The sequence below is a fragment of the Elgaria multicarinata genome, chromosome 6 (genome assembly GCF_023053635.1).
Source record: "Elgaria multicarinata webbii isolate HBS135686 ecotype San Diego chromosome 6, rElgMul1.1.pri, whole genome shotgun sequence".
NCBI lineage: Eukaryota > Metazoa > Chordata > Lepidosauria > Squamata > Anguidae > Elgaria > Elgaria multicarinata.
The window spans coordinates 102,411,436-102,424,845 of NC_086176.1; the positions used below are offsets into that span (position 1 = coordinate 102,411,436).

The 13,410-nt window shown below is 44.0% G+C and overlaps 1 protein-coding gene across 1 annotated transcript in view; it reads left to right on the forward strand.

The window, feature by feature from the left end:
* Positions 1–12,516, forward strand: part of CPLX4 (complexin 4) — a 30,240-nt gene extending 17,724 nt beyond the window's left edge. Inside the window, exon 3 of the mRNA XM_063128688.1 lies at positions 12,189–12,516. Within this exon, the coding sequence (XP_062984758.1) occupies positions 12,189–12,416 (228 nt within the window). The 3' untranslated portion in view covers positions 12,417–12,516. The remainder of the gene's footprint in view (positions 1–12,188) is intronic.
* Positions 12,517–13,410: the final 894 nt, after the last annotated feature.

The following is a 13,410-nucleotide window of genomic DNA, read 5'->3' on the forward strand; positions in this document are numbered from 1 at the left end:
GCCGGAGCGAGAGGCAGGCAAACAATGCCACTGGCAATGGTGAAGAGGAGGAGCAATTTTTGTCAGTGGGTCCCTGCTGGGGGGTGAGGTATCAGCAGGTGCCCCACCATGCCTACCGTCTTGACACCTCTCTCCTTCTCCATTCACACACCCTTCTCCCTCTCCTTTTTTTGACCCCACGGTGGGGGGATGGGGGGACGACAGATGGCTCTCCTCAGAGGCCAGGACTGACAGCTTGCAGATGGCTTTTGAAATTAGGCTGAAGGTCACAGGATTCCTTCCCCTGCTTTATAAGAGCAGGGGCTTGTCTAGCCTGACCTAAATGTGCCGGAGTGTGTGTGTGTGTTACGCAATAACACACCTATAAAGCCCTACATGGCTTGGGACCACAATACCTGATGGAACGCCTCTCCTGACATGAACCTACCCGTACACTGCGCTCAACTTCTAAGGTCCTCCTCCGAGTGCCTACTCCGAAGGAAGCTCGGAGGATGGCAACAAGGGAGAGGGCCTTTTCAGTGGTGGCCCCCGGACTGTGGAATGATCTCCCTGATGAGGCTCGCCTGGCGCCAACATTGTTATCTTTTCGGCGTCAGGTCAAGACTTTTCTCTTCTCCCAGGCATTTTAACAGCATTTAACAAGGTTAAGTTTGTTTTTAATGGACCCCAGAATTGTTGTTTTTAAATGGATACTGTTGTTTTTATACTGTTTTTATGTTTTTTAAATTTTTGTATACTTTTAATGTTTACTATTTTTAATTGTTGTAAACCGCCCAGAGAGCTTCGGCTGTGGGGCGGTATATAACTGTAATAAATAAATAAATAATGCACATATTCGCATTTGCGATTTACCGTGACTTTTGATCAATGTTCGAGTTTGCACCGCATCATTATGTGTCCTTGACATGTGTGCGTAACTTTGAGGGCAGGACAAAGTGATTGGCTGATTTCATAGAATCATAGAATAGCAGAGTTGGAAGGGGCCTACAAGGCCATCGAGTCCAACCCCCTGCTCAATGCAGGAATCCACGCCAAAGCATCCCTGACAGATGGTTGTCCAGCTGCCTCTTGAATGCCTCTAGTGTGGGAGAGCCCACAATCTCCCTAGGTAACTGGTTCCATTGTCATACTGCTCTAACAGGAAGTTTTTCCTGATGTCCAGCTGGAATCTGGCTTCCTTTAACTTGAGCCCGTTATTCCGTGTCCTGCACTCTGGGAGGATTGAGAAGAGATCCTGGCCCTCCTCTGTGTGGATTTCCCGCCTTCAACCCTATCGCGTCCTCTGGCTGCCTCGTTCCTTCCCGCCAATTTAATGTTGAATTAAGATGGAGCTTTTCAAATGAAAACAAAGAACGGGGAAACAGCAGAGAGAGAGAGGAGACCTGTCAGTCCCCCGCTCGCATCCTCTTCTGCTGCCTCGTTCCTTTTCCCACTCGCATTTCCTCTTCTATGAATCTGCAAAGCTCTGCAGATAACATTTATAGCTTGCCTCGTCTATAATCCATAGCCTTGTATGTGTGTATGTGCGCATGTGCGCATTAATAACTGCACTACAAAAATAAATAAATTCAGGAGAGAAATCGCTGTTGCTTCTGCAGTGTGACGCTCATTGGCTAGATTCGAATCAACTAAAATTCAGGTTAAAATTAAATGAGAAGCAATCCCGCTGTTGTATAGACGGGGGCCAGAGCAAAAACTTACAGATAATTGGTGGTGGTGGGGTGATAGGTCCCTGCTTTCTTATACATCCCTGCCTGTTTTGCCCTTCTCAAAGCGATACTTGTTCCCCCTGCCCTTTTCTATCTTTTTCTTTTTGGCAGTATTAGTATATTTGGGCAGAATTAATCATATTTCCCACTATTCTGTGGTTACTAAGCATAACCAGCTCTTCTAAACTGCCCCCTTCCTCTCTTCCTTCAAAAACGTCCTCAAAGTCCGCATTTGGTGCAGCGTCCCTTTGGATGCAGCTGGCCATGAGGATTCCGGCTCTACACATTCCCTGCACAGCAGGGTCGGGGGTTGAATGGATTTAAAAGTTGCTTCCGGACGGAAGGCTCCTGTCACCAGCAGTCAAACGGCTTCGTGCAGCTATTCCATTTTTTCTTCTTTCCCAGATTTTTTTTCTGGGAAGAAAAAAAGATGGAAGATGCAGTGAGAAAATGCAGAAGGGCTACACATTGAAGACAACGGGATTCTTTACATGAGCGTTTCACGGCACGCTCATGACTGGCCCCTCACGGATGTTCGCGGGTCATTTTGACAATGACGTGAGCCCCCTGTGTGTCTCCTGTTCCTTTTCCCTGTTTTAGCTTCACAAAATAAACCTCAGAAAATCTGACCCTTCTGAGATATGTCCGGTTTGTCAGGATTTCCTGCCATGTGCAGGCGAGGTTGCGGTATAAAATGCCCACTAGAGGGCATTGTCTCATTGAAATGTACAGGCTATGTGGTTGCTGTTCTCTTCTCTTTGTAATTCTGCTAGTTTTAAACACGGAAGTGAACCAGGAAGAAGAGCCACAGTAAGGAAGTGTGATTCCCCCCTTCCCCATCTGAAAGTCCTCAACATTACCTGGACCCTCTGTGAAATTTCCTAGCATCTCCAGCGGTTGTTTTTTTTTTAAAAAAAATTACATATCCTTTGGCCACCTTTCAGGCTAGAAGCCGCCACCCCCACCCCCCAAAGGTAGTATACACCAATAAAACACATAAAACTGATAGGATATTAAGAACGACAAAAACACATTTAAACAGTAAGAACAAAATGAAAACAGCAATAAAAATCAACAACAAAGCTAGCAATAAATACAGCAACACAAACAGCAATCATATCAGGAGAAGACTAGCATAAATATGTTTTCAAGGCCTTTTTAAGAGCCTGCAATGATGGAGATTGGCGGTTGCCTGATAGCAACTTATTCTAGAGGCGTGTGGCCACTGCTGAGAAGGCCCTCTCACATGTGATTACTCACCTAACCACTCTCACAGGTGGTCAAATGAGGAGGGCCTCTCTTATTGAATTTGAAGTGCCATCAGGTTGGTAGGAGTGAAGACAATCCTTCAAGTAAGTTGTTCCCAAACTATTTACACCTTGTTTATCCTTCCTTCTTAAAAAAAAAATCGTAAAAAAAATTAACAGGGTTGCCATTATTATTTCCTGACTATCGAACATGTTTTAAGTATGCCTGTTAGCCTAGTTTCTGAATTTTTGTAAAAAAATTTTTTGATGTGATGCTGGTGACTGATGTAATTAACCAAAAAATTGTAACTTTTTCCTGCTGCCACAGTTCTTTAATTTCCATAGCTAGTGGTGTATGTTTTTCTCTCTTTTCTTTTTGTCATTAGGTATTGCTGTGTCAATGAGGCAGTTGTATAGTTTTGTTTGTTCGTTTATGACTGTTATGTCTGGTTGATTGGAAAGTATTGTCATGTCCCAGAATTGTTCTGTCCCAGCACAGAGTGGCTTTGCTTGACTTGTTTGCTCTGAAACTATCTTTCTGGAGAACACTTGCTGGTTGCATGATCCAGAGTATAGCAAAAGCTTCAAAGTTTAGCAAAATTTACAAAAGTAGGAGTGAGTGAAATTAATTTCAGATACATTGAATGTCTCACTTGTTCTTCATTTCAGTGATTTTAACATTAAGATGTTACGTAGAATAGGTTTGTCCTAATTGTGTGCTGTGAAATCAGACATGTGACCAAGGCCATGTTCTAGCCCCTTGGGGCTAGACATGTTGGTAGGCACGCCCCCTGAGGGCGGCCATGTTGTCCACCTTTTTGGTTTCCAAAATATCGTCACCCTAGTATTTCTGGAATCATGTAATATTGCAGCAGCATCTACTGGCTGTATAAATGGAACATATAAAACATGTCCACAAAGCAAGCGGCCCTCCCCAAAGGGGAGGGGGGAAGCTGATCATACACAGGATCTACATTGCTGCTTTATAACAGTTTATAACAACATTGACAACTGTTGGGGCCCATGACACATTCCATATACCATTTTCAAACTACTTTCAAAGTGTTCTGTCCTGCTTGGTACAGACCTGTCCATAATCTTGCAAAGACTCCAGAAGACAAAGCCCTGGTAAGGGTGTGGGATTTGGGCTTCAATGTGGAGAAGCCCTTACTGAAACTAGTTTTGGAATAAATCTGGTGGACCCAGACTCCAGAATTTGGCACCAAAATCCAGTTAACTTCAGATACCATCAACGTCCTTAATACAATTAATACAGGAATCCAGTGGTAATGGCTTGAATGGAAGATACAGGCAAAGTTTGACTTGTATATCAAGTGGCAGAGTACATAGCATAGAATCATAGAATGGTAGAGTTGGAAGGGGCCTACAAAGCCATCGAGTCCAACCACCTGCTCAGTGCAAGAATCCATCTTAAAGCATATCTGAAAGATGGTTGTCCAGCTTGAATGCCTCTAGTGTGGGAGAGCCCATCACCTCCCTAGGAAACTGGTTCCATTGTCGTATTCAAGCATATTGAATGTGGGCCAGAGAGATGTGGTCTAAAATCCTCACACTATCATAAAACTCCTAACCTACCTATCAGGTTGTAGTAAGGATAAAAATTACACTACCTTGGATTTCATAGAAAAAAGATGGGATACAAATGTAATAAATACATATATTGGGCCGTCTGGTGAACAGATACAGTGCACTCCAGTTGCAGTGGCACCTCATAAACATTTTAGATTGCTATCCAAAATTATACTTAATATTTTAATATGTAAGAGGTCTCAGGTTTTGGTGCAAGACTTAAAAGCTCCTGGGGTATTTGGGGCAGACTTCTGTGACAAAACATGTCCTTAATGAACCTTAATCCTATTAATGGGATTGTCAGGGTAGATTTGTCATTGAACAGATGTTTTCGGCCATGACTCATATGGCTTATTCATACATGGGACTGTTTTGCTGGAATGGAATTGTAAACATTACTTAGTATGAGATTTGATGTATGTAGGGGCTGTGTCTGCCACATATTTGCATGCTCTACAGGGCTGTTTCCTAGGAGGACACATGTTCTTCCTCTTTGCATCCAACCTCTGTAGTCCACAAACATTTGTGGCTTTGGCCTTTTCTACACCTATGGGTGTAAGAGGGAGGGAGGAAGAGGCGATCCCGGACTTAACTTCTTCCGGGATCGTCCCCCTTGTCCAAATGGCCAGCATGACATCTGGGATGGGACGGGGGATGCTGTGTGAGTGGAGGCGGCCATTTTTTTAAAGGAACAGAGCTGGAGCGCACTCACGCTCCAGCGAAAATTAAAAGGTAAAAAAAAGCCCCGACCCTGCTCCCCACCCCACCCCCGATGGCCCTGGACTCCTCTCGTCCCGTCTCCTTCCCTCTGATGACCCACACTACTCGCAGGGAAGAGGGAAGAAGCCGGGATGGCCGCCCACACCACCCATGGTCCTTGGGACTGTCCCCGGACTGCATTTAAAACTGGGATAACTGAGGTGTCAGTTATCCCAGGGAAATGGAGGGATCATCCCTCCCTGATCCCGGGATCCCCTGTTCGTCATTTGGACACACAGGGATGATCCCACGATGATCCCTCCCAAAAATGATGGTGTAGAAAGGGCCATAAACACTCTCTAGGCCTCTACTTGTACTTTCCTGTCCACACTGCAGACATTAGTGCTTACAGAGCCAGTGTTGTGGAGAAGGATTTGGGCTTTGACCCACCAATGCCTTGGACTGAAAAAAAGGACTCCCCACCTGCCCAGAGCATGGTATATAGGGGCAGGTGGCTGGCAAAGTAGCTTGTGCTCCCTTAGGCACAGCAGCATTTTTTTTACTATAAGCCTTGCATGGTTTGGGACCGCAATACTTGATGGAGTGCCTTTCCCAGCATGAACCCACCCATTTACTATGGTCATGATGTAAGGACCTTCACCAGGTGCCTCCTCTGAGGCAAGCTCGGAAGGTGACAATAAGGGAGAGGGCCTTCTCGGTGGTGCCCCCCCCCAATATGGAACTATCTCCCCAATGAGGCTTGCCTGGCGCCAACACAGTTATCCTTTTGGTGCCAGGTTAAGACATTCCTCTTCTGTCAGCCATATGGCAGCATGGTTTTAATCAGGTCCTGGATTTTTCTTATTGGGCTTCTTTAAACAAGGGATTTATAGCACACTCATGACTGGCCACTCATGGATGTTTGCAGGCCATTTTGAGCCTCCTGCTCTTGCTTCTTTTCCCGTAAAAAGATAAATCTCAGAAAACCCGAAACTTCTGAAATAGGTTGGGATTTGTCAGGATTTTCTGCTGTGTGCTGTTGAAGTTGCGCTATAAAACACCCACTAGAGGGTGCTGTCCCATTGAACTATATGGGCTGGGAGGTTTACCATTATAGACCACATGGTTGTTGCTCTCTTCCTGTATAATTCAGCTTATTTCAAATGCGGTAGAGAAGCAGGAAGTAGAAAACCATGGTACGGAAACACGATTTCCCCCTTGTCTGAAAGTCCTGTTTGTTGATTACATAAAATTGCAATAGGGGTGTGTGCATGGATTAGTGCTGTCTGTTTATAGGTTTGTATGTAAACAGTTAAAACCCCTAAAAATATAACCTCATACATAGTATAAGATTGTATTTCTAAGGTTTTTAATCTTTATAAACTACACAGAGAGCTTCAGCTATTGGGCGGTGCAGAAGTATTATAAATTAAATTAAACATTAACTTTGTCTTCATTCACTCACACACAGACTTCCCATTCAGGCAGGAACAGAAGAAGAGCCCTGCTGGATCAGACCAAGGGTCCATCTGGTTTAGCATTCTGTTCACACAATTGTCAACCAGCTTTCATGGGAAACCCACAAGCAGGACACAGGTGCAACAGCACCCAGGGCCGGTGCTACCATAGAGGCCACTCAGGCGGCCACCTAGAGCACCAAGCTAAGAGGGGCGCTGGGCACAGCGCAGCACTTACGCACGTTGGATGTGAGCGGGCCCGGCCCAAGGATTCAGCTGGGCCTGGGAGGGTGAGATGGCGCTCCACGCCTGCCCAACTGAAGCGAAGCCAGGGACGCTGGGGTGGGGGTGGGGCGGCTCCACGTTCGGACTTCCGGAACGCGCCTGGAAGAGAGAGAGAGAGAATGTATGGGTGAATGGGGTGCATGGGGTCTTTGAGTGAATGCATGTGTTCATGCGTGTGTTTTTTTGGAGTGAATGATGCTGAGTGTATGTGTGTGTGCGCGTGTCAGTTGGGGGGGGGATGATTTGGAGGTGATATTCCTATTAAATAATGCATTTTAGACCCATAGACGTTCCTTTCCAATTTGTTTGCTAAAATTGGCATGACGTATTTCTTGCACTTTAAAATAAATTTAGCAGTTTCAAGTTTTGTGCTTATTTTTTCCAGGAAACATATGTCCTTAAAAATCAAAGTTAGCATTTTTTGGGGGGGTGGGGGTGAAAGTAGCTCACCTTGCCTAGGGCGCAAAATAGTCTGGCACTGGCCCTGACAGCACCCTCTCACCTATATTCCCCAGCAAGTGGTGTACATAGCCAGACCAAACCAGCCACAGGGATTCTGCTAGGTGCCAGACTCTTGACGTCTACCCTCACGGAAACTCTTCATAGATGGGCATACTGGTTGTGGCACTTATTCCAATTCTGCACATGTCTGGACGCATTTTGATGATTTCCTTTGGATATTCAGTTTATATATATATATATTTGCATTCTGAATATTTTAGCATTGAGTAGGTTGGTTAGAGTCACATATGAAAATGTGCTTTGAGGATTGAAAATAAATGTGCGTTTGGAAGATATCATTGGAAACAGTCTTTCCTTTGGTAATCGTGGCCAAATTGTTATATTTGTTCCCCTTGGTTAATTGTGTAAAATAGCATGAAACCATTTTCTTCGATCAAATGTTGGATGCTATGCAATTGGGGAGGTGGACTGGAAAATGATGGCAACCGGAGCACAGGTGGGGAAGGAATGGAGGATCCGTGATAACACTTGGGGCCCACTGATTTTTCTTTTGCTAAGGAACTGGAGGATACCACTCTGTACCTGCTTAGTCTCTTCGCTTTGATGAAGGCTGAGTATCCCCTTATATGGATCCAATAGGATTGCATTCCTTATTGAATCCACTTAATGGAACTATTTATGCCAGTCACACAAGCAGCATGAAATGACAAATGGGAAATGACAGCTCAGTACCCACGATGCCACCTAGTGGTGGAGGATAGTTAATCTAGAAAAATCTTTTGCCTAAAGTGAAGCCTGAAGAATAGCCACGTACCTTTGGATGGCTTCTTATCTATTTGCAGTATTATTTATAGGTTAGCTTTCCAATGCAAAATTGCTCAAGGCAGCAGAAATTACATTATTTTATGCTGTATCCTTGTACGTACACGACTATATGTGCTAAGAATTGTCTTTTGAAAAGGCACTGCAGTCACACACATGAAAAGCATTATGGACTATTAAACCACTCAATAGTAAGAGACTAATATATCCGTTGCTCACCTCTATGCATTTTTAAAGAGTGCCTGGGAAACCGCCTTTTAAATTACCTTCCCAAGTTAAGATCACTTGGCCCCTCCTTCTTTGACTCCTTTTCTCCACCTCTTTTTCTTATTGTTTGTCAGATTGTGAGCGGGATTCGTCTCTCTTTATTATTTGACGAGATTTGGCTCTGCCATGGATTGAAAAATGATTCTCCAGTTTGGGTTTTAAATTTTATTTATTTATTTATTTTATTACATTTATATACCGCCCCACAACCGAAGCTCTCTGGGCGGTTTACAACAATTAAAAATGGTAAACGTTAAAAGTATACAAAATTTAAAAACCATCAAAAGCATAAAAACAGTATAAAAACAACAGTATCCATTTAAAAACAACAATTCTGGGCTCCATTAAAAACAAACTTAACCTTGTTAAATGCTGTTAAAATGCCTGGGAGAAGAGAAAAGTCTTGACCTGACGCCGAAAAGATAACAATGTTGGTGCCAGGCGAGCTTCATCTGGGAGATCATTCCACAGTTGGGGGCAACCACTGAAAAGGCCCTCTCCCTTGTTGCCATCCTCCGAGCTTCCCTTGGAGTAGGCACTCGGAGGAGGACCTTAGATGTTGAGGGCAGTGTACGGGTAGGTTCATGTCAGGAGAGGCGTTCCATCAGGTACTGCGGTCCCAAGCCATGTAGGGCTTTATAGGTTAAAACCAGCACCTTGAATTGGTCTCGGAAACATATAGGCAGCCAATGCAAGTGGGCCAGAATTGGTGTTATATGCTCAAACCTCCCTGTTCCAGCTATCAATCTGGCCGCTGCATTTTGCACAAGCTGGAGCTTCCGGACCATCTTCAAAGGCTGCCCCATGTAGGGAGCATTGCAGTAATCTAATTTGGAAGTTACCAAAGTATGGACAACTGAAGCTAGGTTATCCCTGTCCAGACCAGTAAGAGCAAAACGTTTTGATTAGTTGTTTCAGAGTAAAATCAGGGCAAAGGGGTGATAGACAGGGCTCTGACTTCCAACAGGTTTAAAGCAGGAGTAGGCAATCTGATGCCTTCCAGATGTTTTGAACCAGAGGGCCCACCAGCCCCAGCCACAAGGGGAATGTGGGAGTTGTAGTCCCAAACATCTGCAGGACTTCGGTTTGCCTACCCCTGAAAACTAATCATATTTTGGACTCTCCTAAGAGACAGCTCCCATAAAAGTGTTCAAAAACACGCCCCACAAAGTGGAAGTTTTCACCTGAATTTTCAGAGATAGAGTAATAACTTCTTTCACTCCCTGAAAGCCCCATATGTACAACACAATCCTACGCATGTTAACTCAGAAATCCTAATAAATTCAACTGTCTGACTCTCAAGTTAACTATGCATAATTTCCTGTTGTATTATTTCTTATACATCTGATGCAAATGGGACCAGTCCATTCTTTAGACAATGGCCATGTTGTTTTAGTACTTTGGGGTGAATTCTGATGGCCCCAGCCTTTGTATGTACAGGATTAAAAAAAAAACCCAAACAAAACACAGTTCACACATCAAAGATAAGCATTAATGCTTCACTACGTCTCCAAAACGAAGGCTGACAGCAGCCAAAGACCAGCAGGAATAAACATCAATGCTGTCGGCAGGAGGTGCTTCAGAATGCATGATGGGACTGTAGATCTGAATAAAAGTAGGCAAAAAATGAATGAATAAGTGTGTGTATGTGTGTGTTCAGTGCAGGAATAGGCCCAGTCCTTCATGAGCAGAATGGGTTGGCTGGATACTTAACTAGTTATTTACTCACCTGTTTAACCATTGTAGATAGAAGATCAGTGTTATTATTGAGTCTGAACTTGCAAACTATAATGTGGATGAATGAGGATGTCAGCAAGGGAACTCCACAGCTGGAAAGAGGAACAGGGGAAGCAACCTGGTAGCCTCCAGATGTTCTACAACATGTACAATTTCGGACCATTGGCCATGTTGACTGGGGGATGATTGAAATTTTGTTCCAAAACATCTGGAAGGCACTGTTGGTGATCCAATGAACATGCAGATCTCTTGTGAGAACAGGCTTTACCATTCCATTTTTCCTGATTTGGTAGGATCAGGGTGAAAACCCAATCCCGAACCTGCTCTGTTTGTGACCTTCTTTGGGGCATCTGGCTGACCACAATGCTAGACCAGAGGGATCTAACAAGGCAGCCCTTACATTCTTCTACGCTGGGACAACTGCCATGACTACCTATGTCTTATGAGAAAATAACCATGTTTATATGGTGTGAAAATATGCTCCTATTGAGCAGGTGGCAAAACAATGAGAACCTCAAATAAAACAGAAGGTTACCTTGGCCTTAAGAAAACTGTTCCACTCTCAGCACACAGCACAAGAAATGTAATTGAGCAAGCCAGATTTATACTTCTGTGTGATTTCATTGTTCATTATTTTACCTCTCTAGCCGTAACAAAAAGTATGTCGTCTGGCGAATATGATGTAGTGGAAAAATGAATGGGCAGTAAACGCTGACTTGGAATGAAAGGGGGTGGGTAGAAAAAGTGACTCATGCTGCTTCTAATTTAGGACCGGAGAACTGGTGTCCAGGGAGGACTAAGAGTGGCTGAATTCAAAGAGAACCGCTACAATTTTACCACCATTCTTTTGGCCTGGAGCTCTCCTGCCCACCACATCTCCCCTAGCAAAGACATTTCATTGGAAATTAAGCTATTCCCCCCTTCCTCCTTCCAGGGGCTTTCACTTGGGTTATGCAAATGGCTGGGTAGAACAGTTCCATGTTTTTACAGAGTCATCAGTGTTCCTGTAACAGCAAGTTTGAGCAGAAACAAGCAGGTGCTACTGCCAAGCAATCTGGATTCAGTTAATGGAGGGAGCTATATGTGACCTATTCTTTCCTCCACCCATTTTCTGCCAATGGCAAACTCGCTGCTCTCTAAGCTTGGGCTGGATCCAGGATCTGCCTTCCACAAGCGGAAGTGTCCTGCTCCAACTAGTTTCAGTACTCTGCTACCCAAAACACAAAATTGAATACAATAGAGAAGAGTCAAGCACAGTTTTACTGGTCAAACTCTACTGGCCTGTCTCTTGAGGTGACAACTCTCCTGGGACCAGGAGGTTGCTCAGCTTCTGCCTCAAAGGTGGAGGCCCATGACCCTTGCAGGGATGGGGCTGTCTCGCCTGAGAGCACAGGCTCTTCCTGATCTTCTAACATTGGCTGTTCTGGGGTGTTTTTGATGTCTGGGAGTTCTAGTTCTTCCTCTGAGGAGGATTTCTCCAGTGGATGCATGACAGGAAGGGACCTTCTGTGTGAGGAAGGGCTTTGCTCACGGAAGGCCCCTTCAACCAGTTTTTGAGGATCCCCCCTTTCCTCCACTCCCTCCAGCAAACCCATTCATCATGATCTTCTCAGGGCCACCCCAAGACATTCTGCTGCCTGAGGTGAAGAACAAGACCTGTATTTACTCAGGAGTCATTGCTATTGAGTTCAACTGGACTTCCAGGTAAGTGCGTACAGGATTACATGGTTAAGAAGGTTACGGAATCACAGACCGTAGGATTCAAGTTTTTACTGGTGCAGAACTTTGGTTGACTATCTGCAAGAATTTAAATTTAGTTTTCTCTTGTAATAGAGCATACACACTTTCCCTGCCCTAACTTCATTTATATAGTTCTCTGCTTTGTCCCTTCTTTGTTCTCCCCCCTGCCTCAGAGTGAACTGGATGAGAATCAGATCCAGATGGCTGGAGATGATGTGGACTTGCCAGAAGACCTCCAGAAAATGGTCGCAGATGATCAAGTAGAAGAAGAAGACAAGGACTCTATTCTTGGACAGCTTCAGAACATCCAGAACATGGACATGGATGCTATTAAAGAAAAGGCTCAAGCTACTTTCACTGATATTAAGCAGGCAGCTGAACAGAAGTGTTCTGTAATGTAGTCGAGACATTTACAAGACCTGTGTACAAATGCCCGATAGAAATGGATGGCTGAAGCAACAGTGCCCCACCCACCACTCTCTCTACCCCTTTATAAGGAATGATGCTTTGTTTCTCCAAATAATGTAAAACTGATAAGGTATACCTGTTGTCAGAGGAGGGTGGAGTTAGTGGGACTCCAAGATGAGAAGTAATTATCCAAGCTTGCACCTGCAGTTATAAAGGCGATTGCTTGTGTTGATGTTCACCAAAGCCCACCACACTTTCAAGTTCTGAATCACACGACAAGACTCTCACCTTGTTAACAGTGAATGGAAGTATTTTTAAGCTACTTCAAATTATTCCACTTCCCAGGGTTTAAGAAGGGTATAGTAGTTCTCACCTGGGACTGTTAGGACAAAGTCTCCTAGGTAAGGAATGTTAAAGATACATAGTATATATTATATATATGGAGTTCGCTGGGCAGTAATGTTCTGAAATAAGAGATACCCATTACATCCCTGTAGGCAGTGTTGTTGTCATAGAGTAAAGAGACCGATCCCCAGTTGTACTCTCATCCTATATAAAACATAGGTTTTGTATTTATAGGTTTGGTTTGACAGAGTCGAATCCTCTTTTAGAAAAGAAAAGGGTTCAAGATATTTTTAAAACATGGAATGTCTGATTGTTGCTCATGTAGAACATTATATTCGTTTCACTGACAACTAGGGATGGCTAAGAATTTTGTTTGGTTCGTTTTATGTATAAGAACTTATCAAAATTTGCAAACTTCTTCATAAACAGTCTGGAAAGAACTTGATGTTGAAAAAATCTGAATGTTGGAGAAGCTGAAACTGATAGATTTATCCATCCAGGCCCAGGGCTTTTGAGTTCTTTGGTCTTAAAAGCCTGGATTTGAATCCCTGTGTATTCAGCTATGGCTGTGGTACTGAATCGAGGTTGCTACCTTTTTTGCTTTCTTTTTAATAGGCTCCTCATAGCTGGGAATAGCTGTGT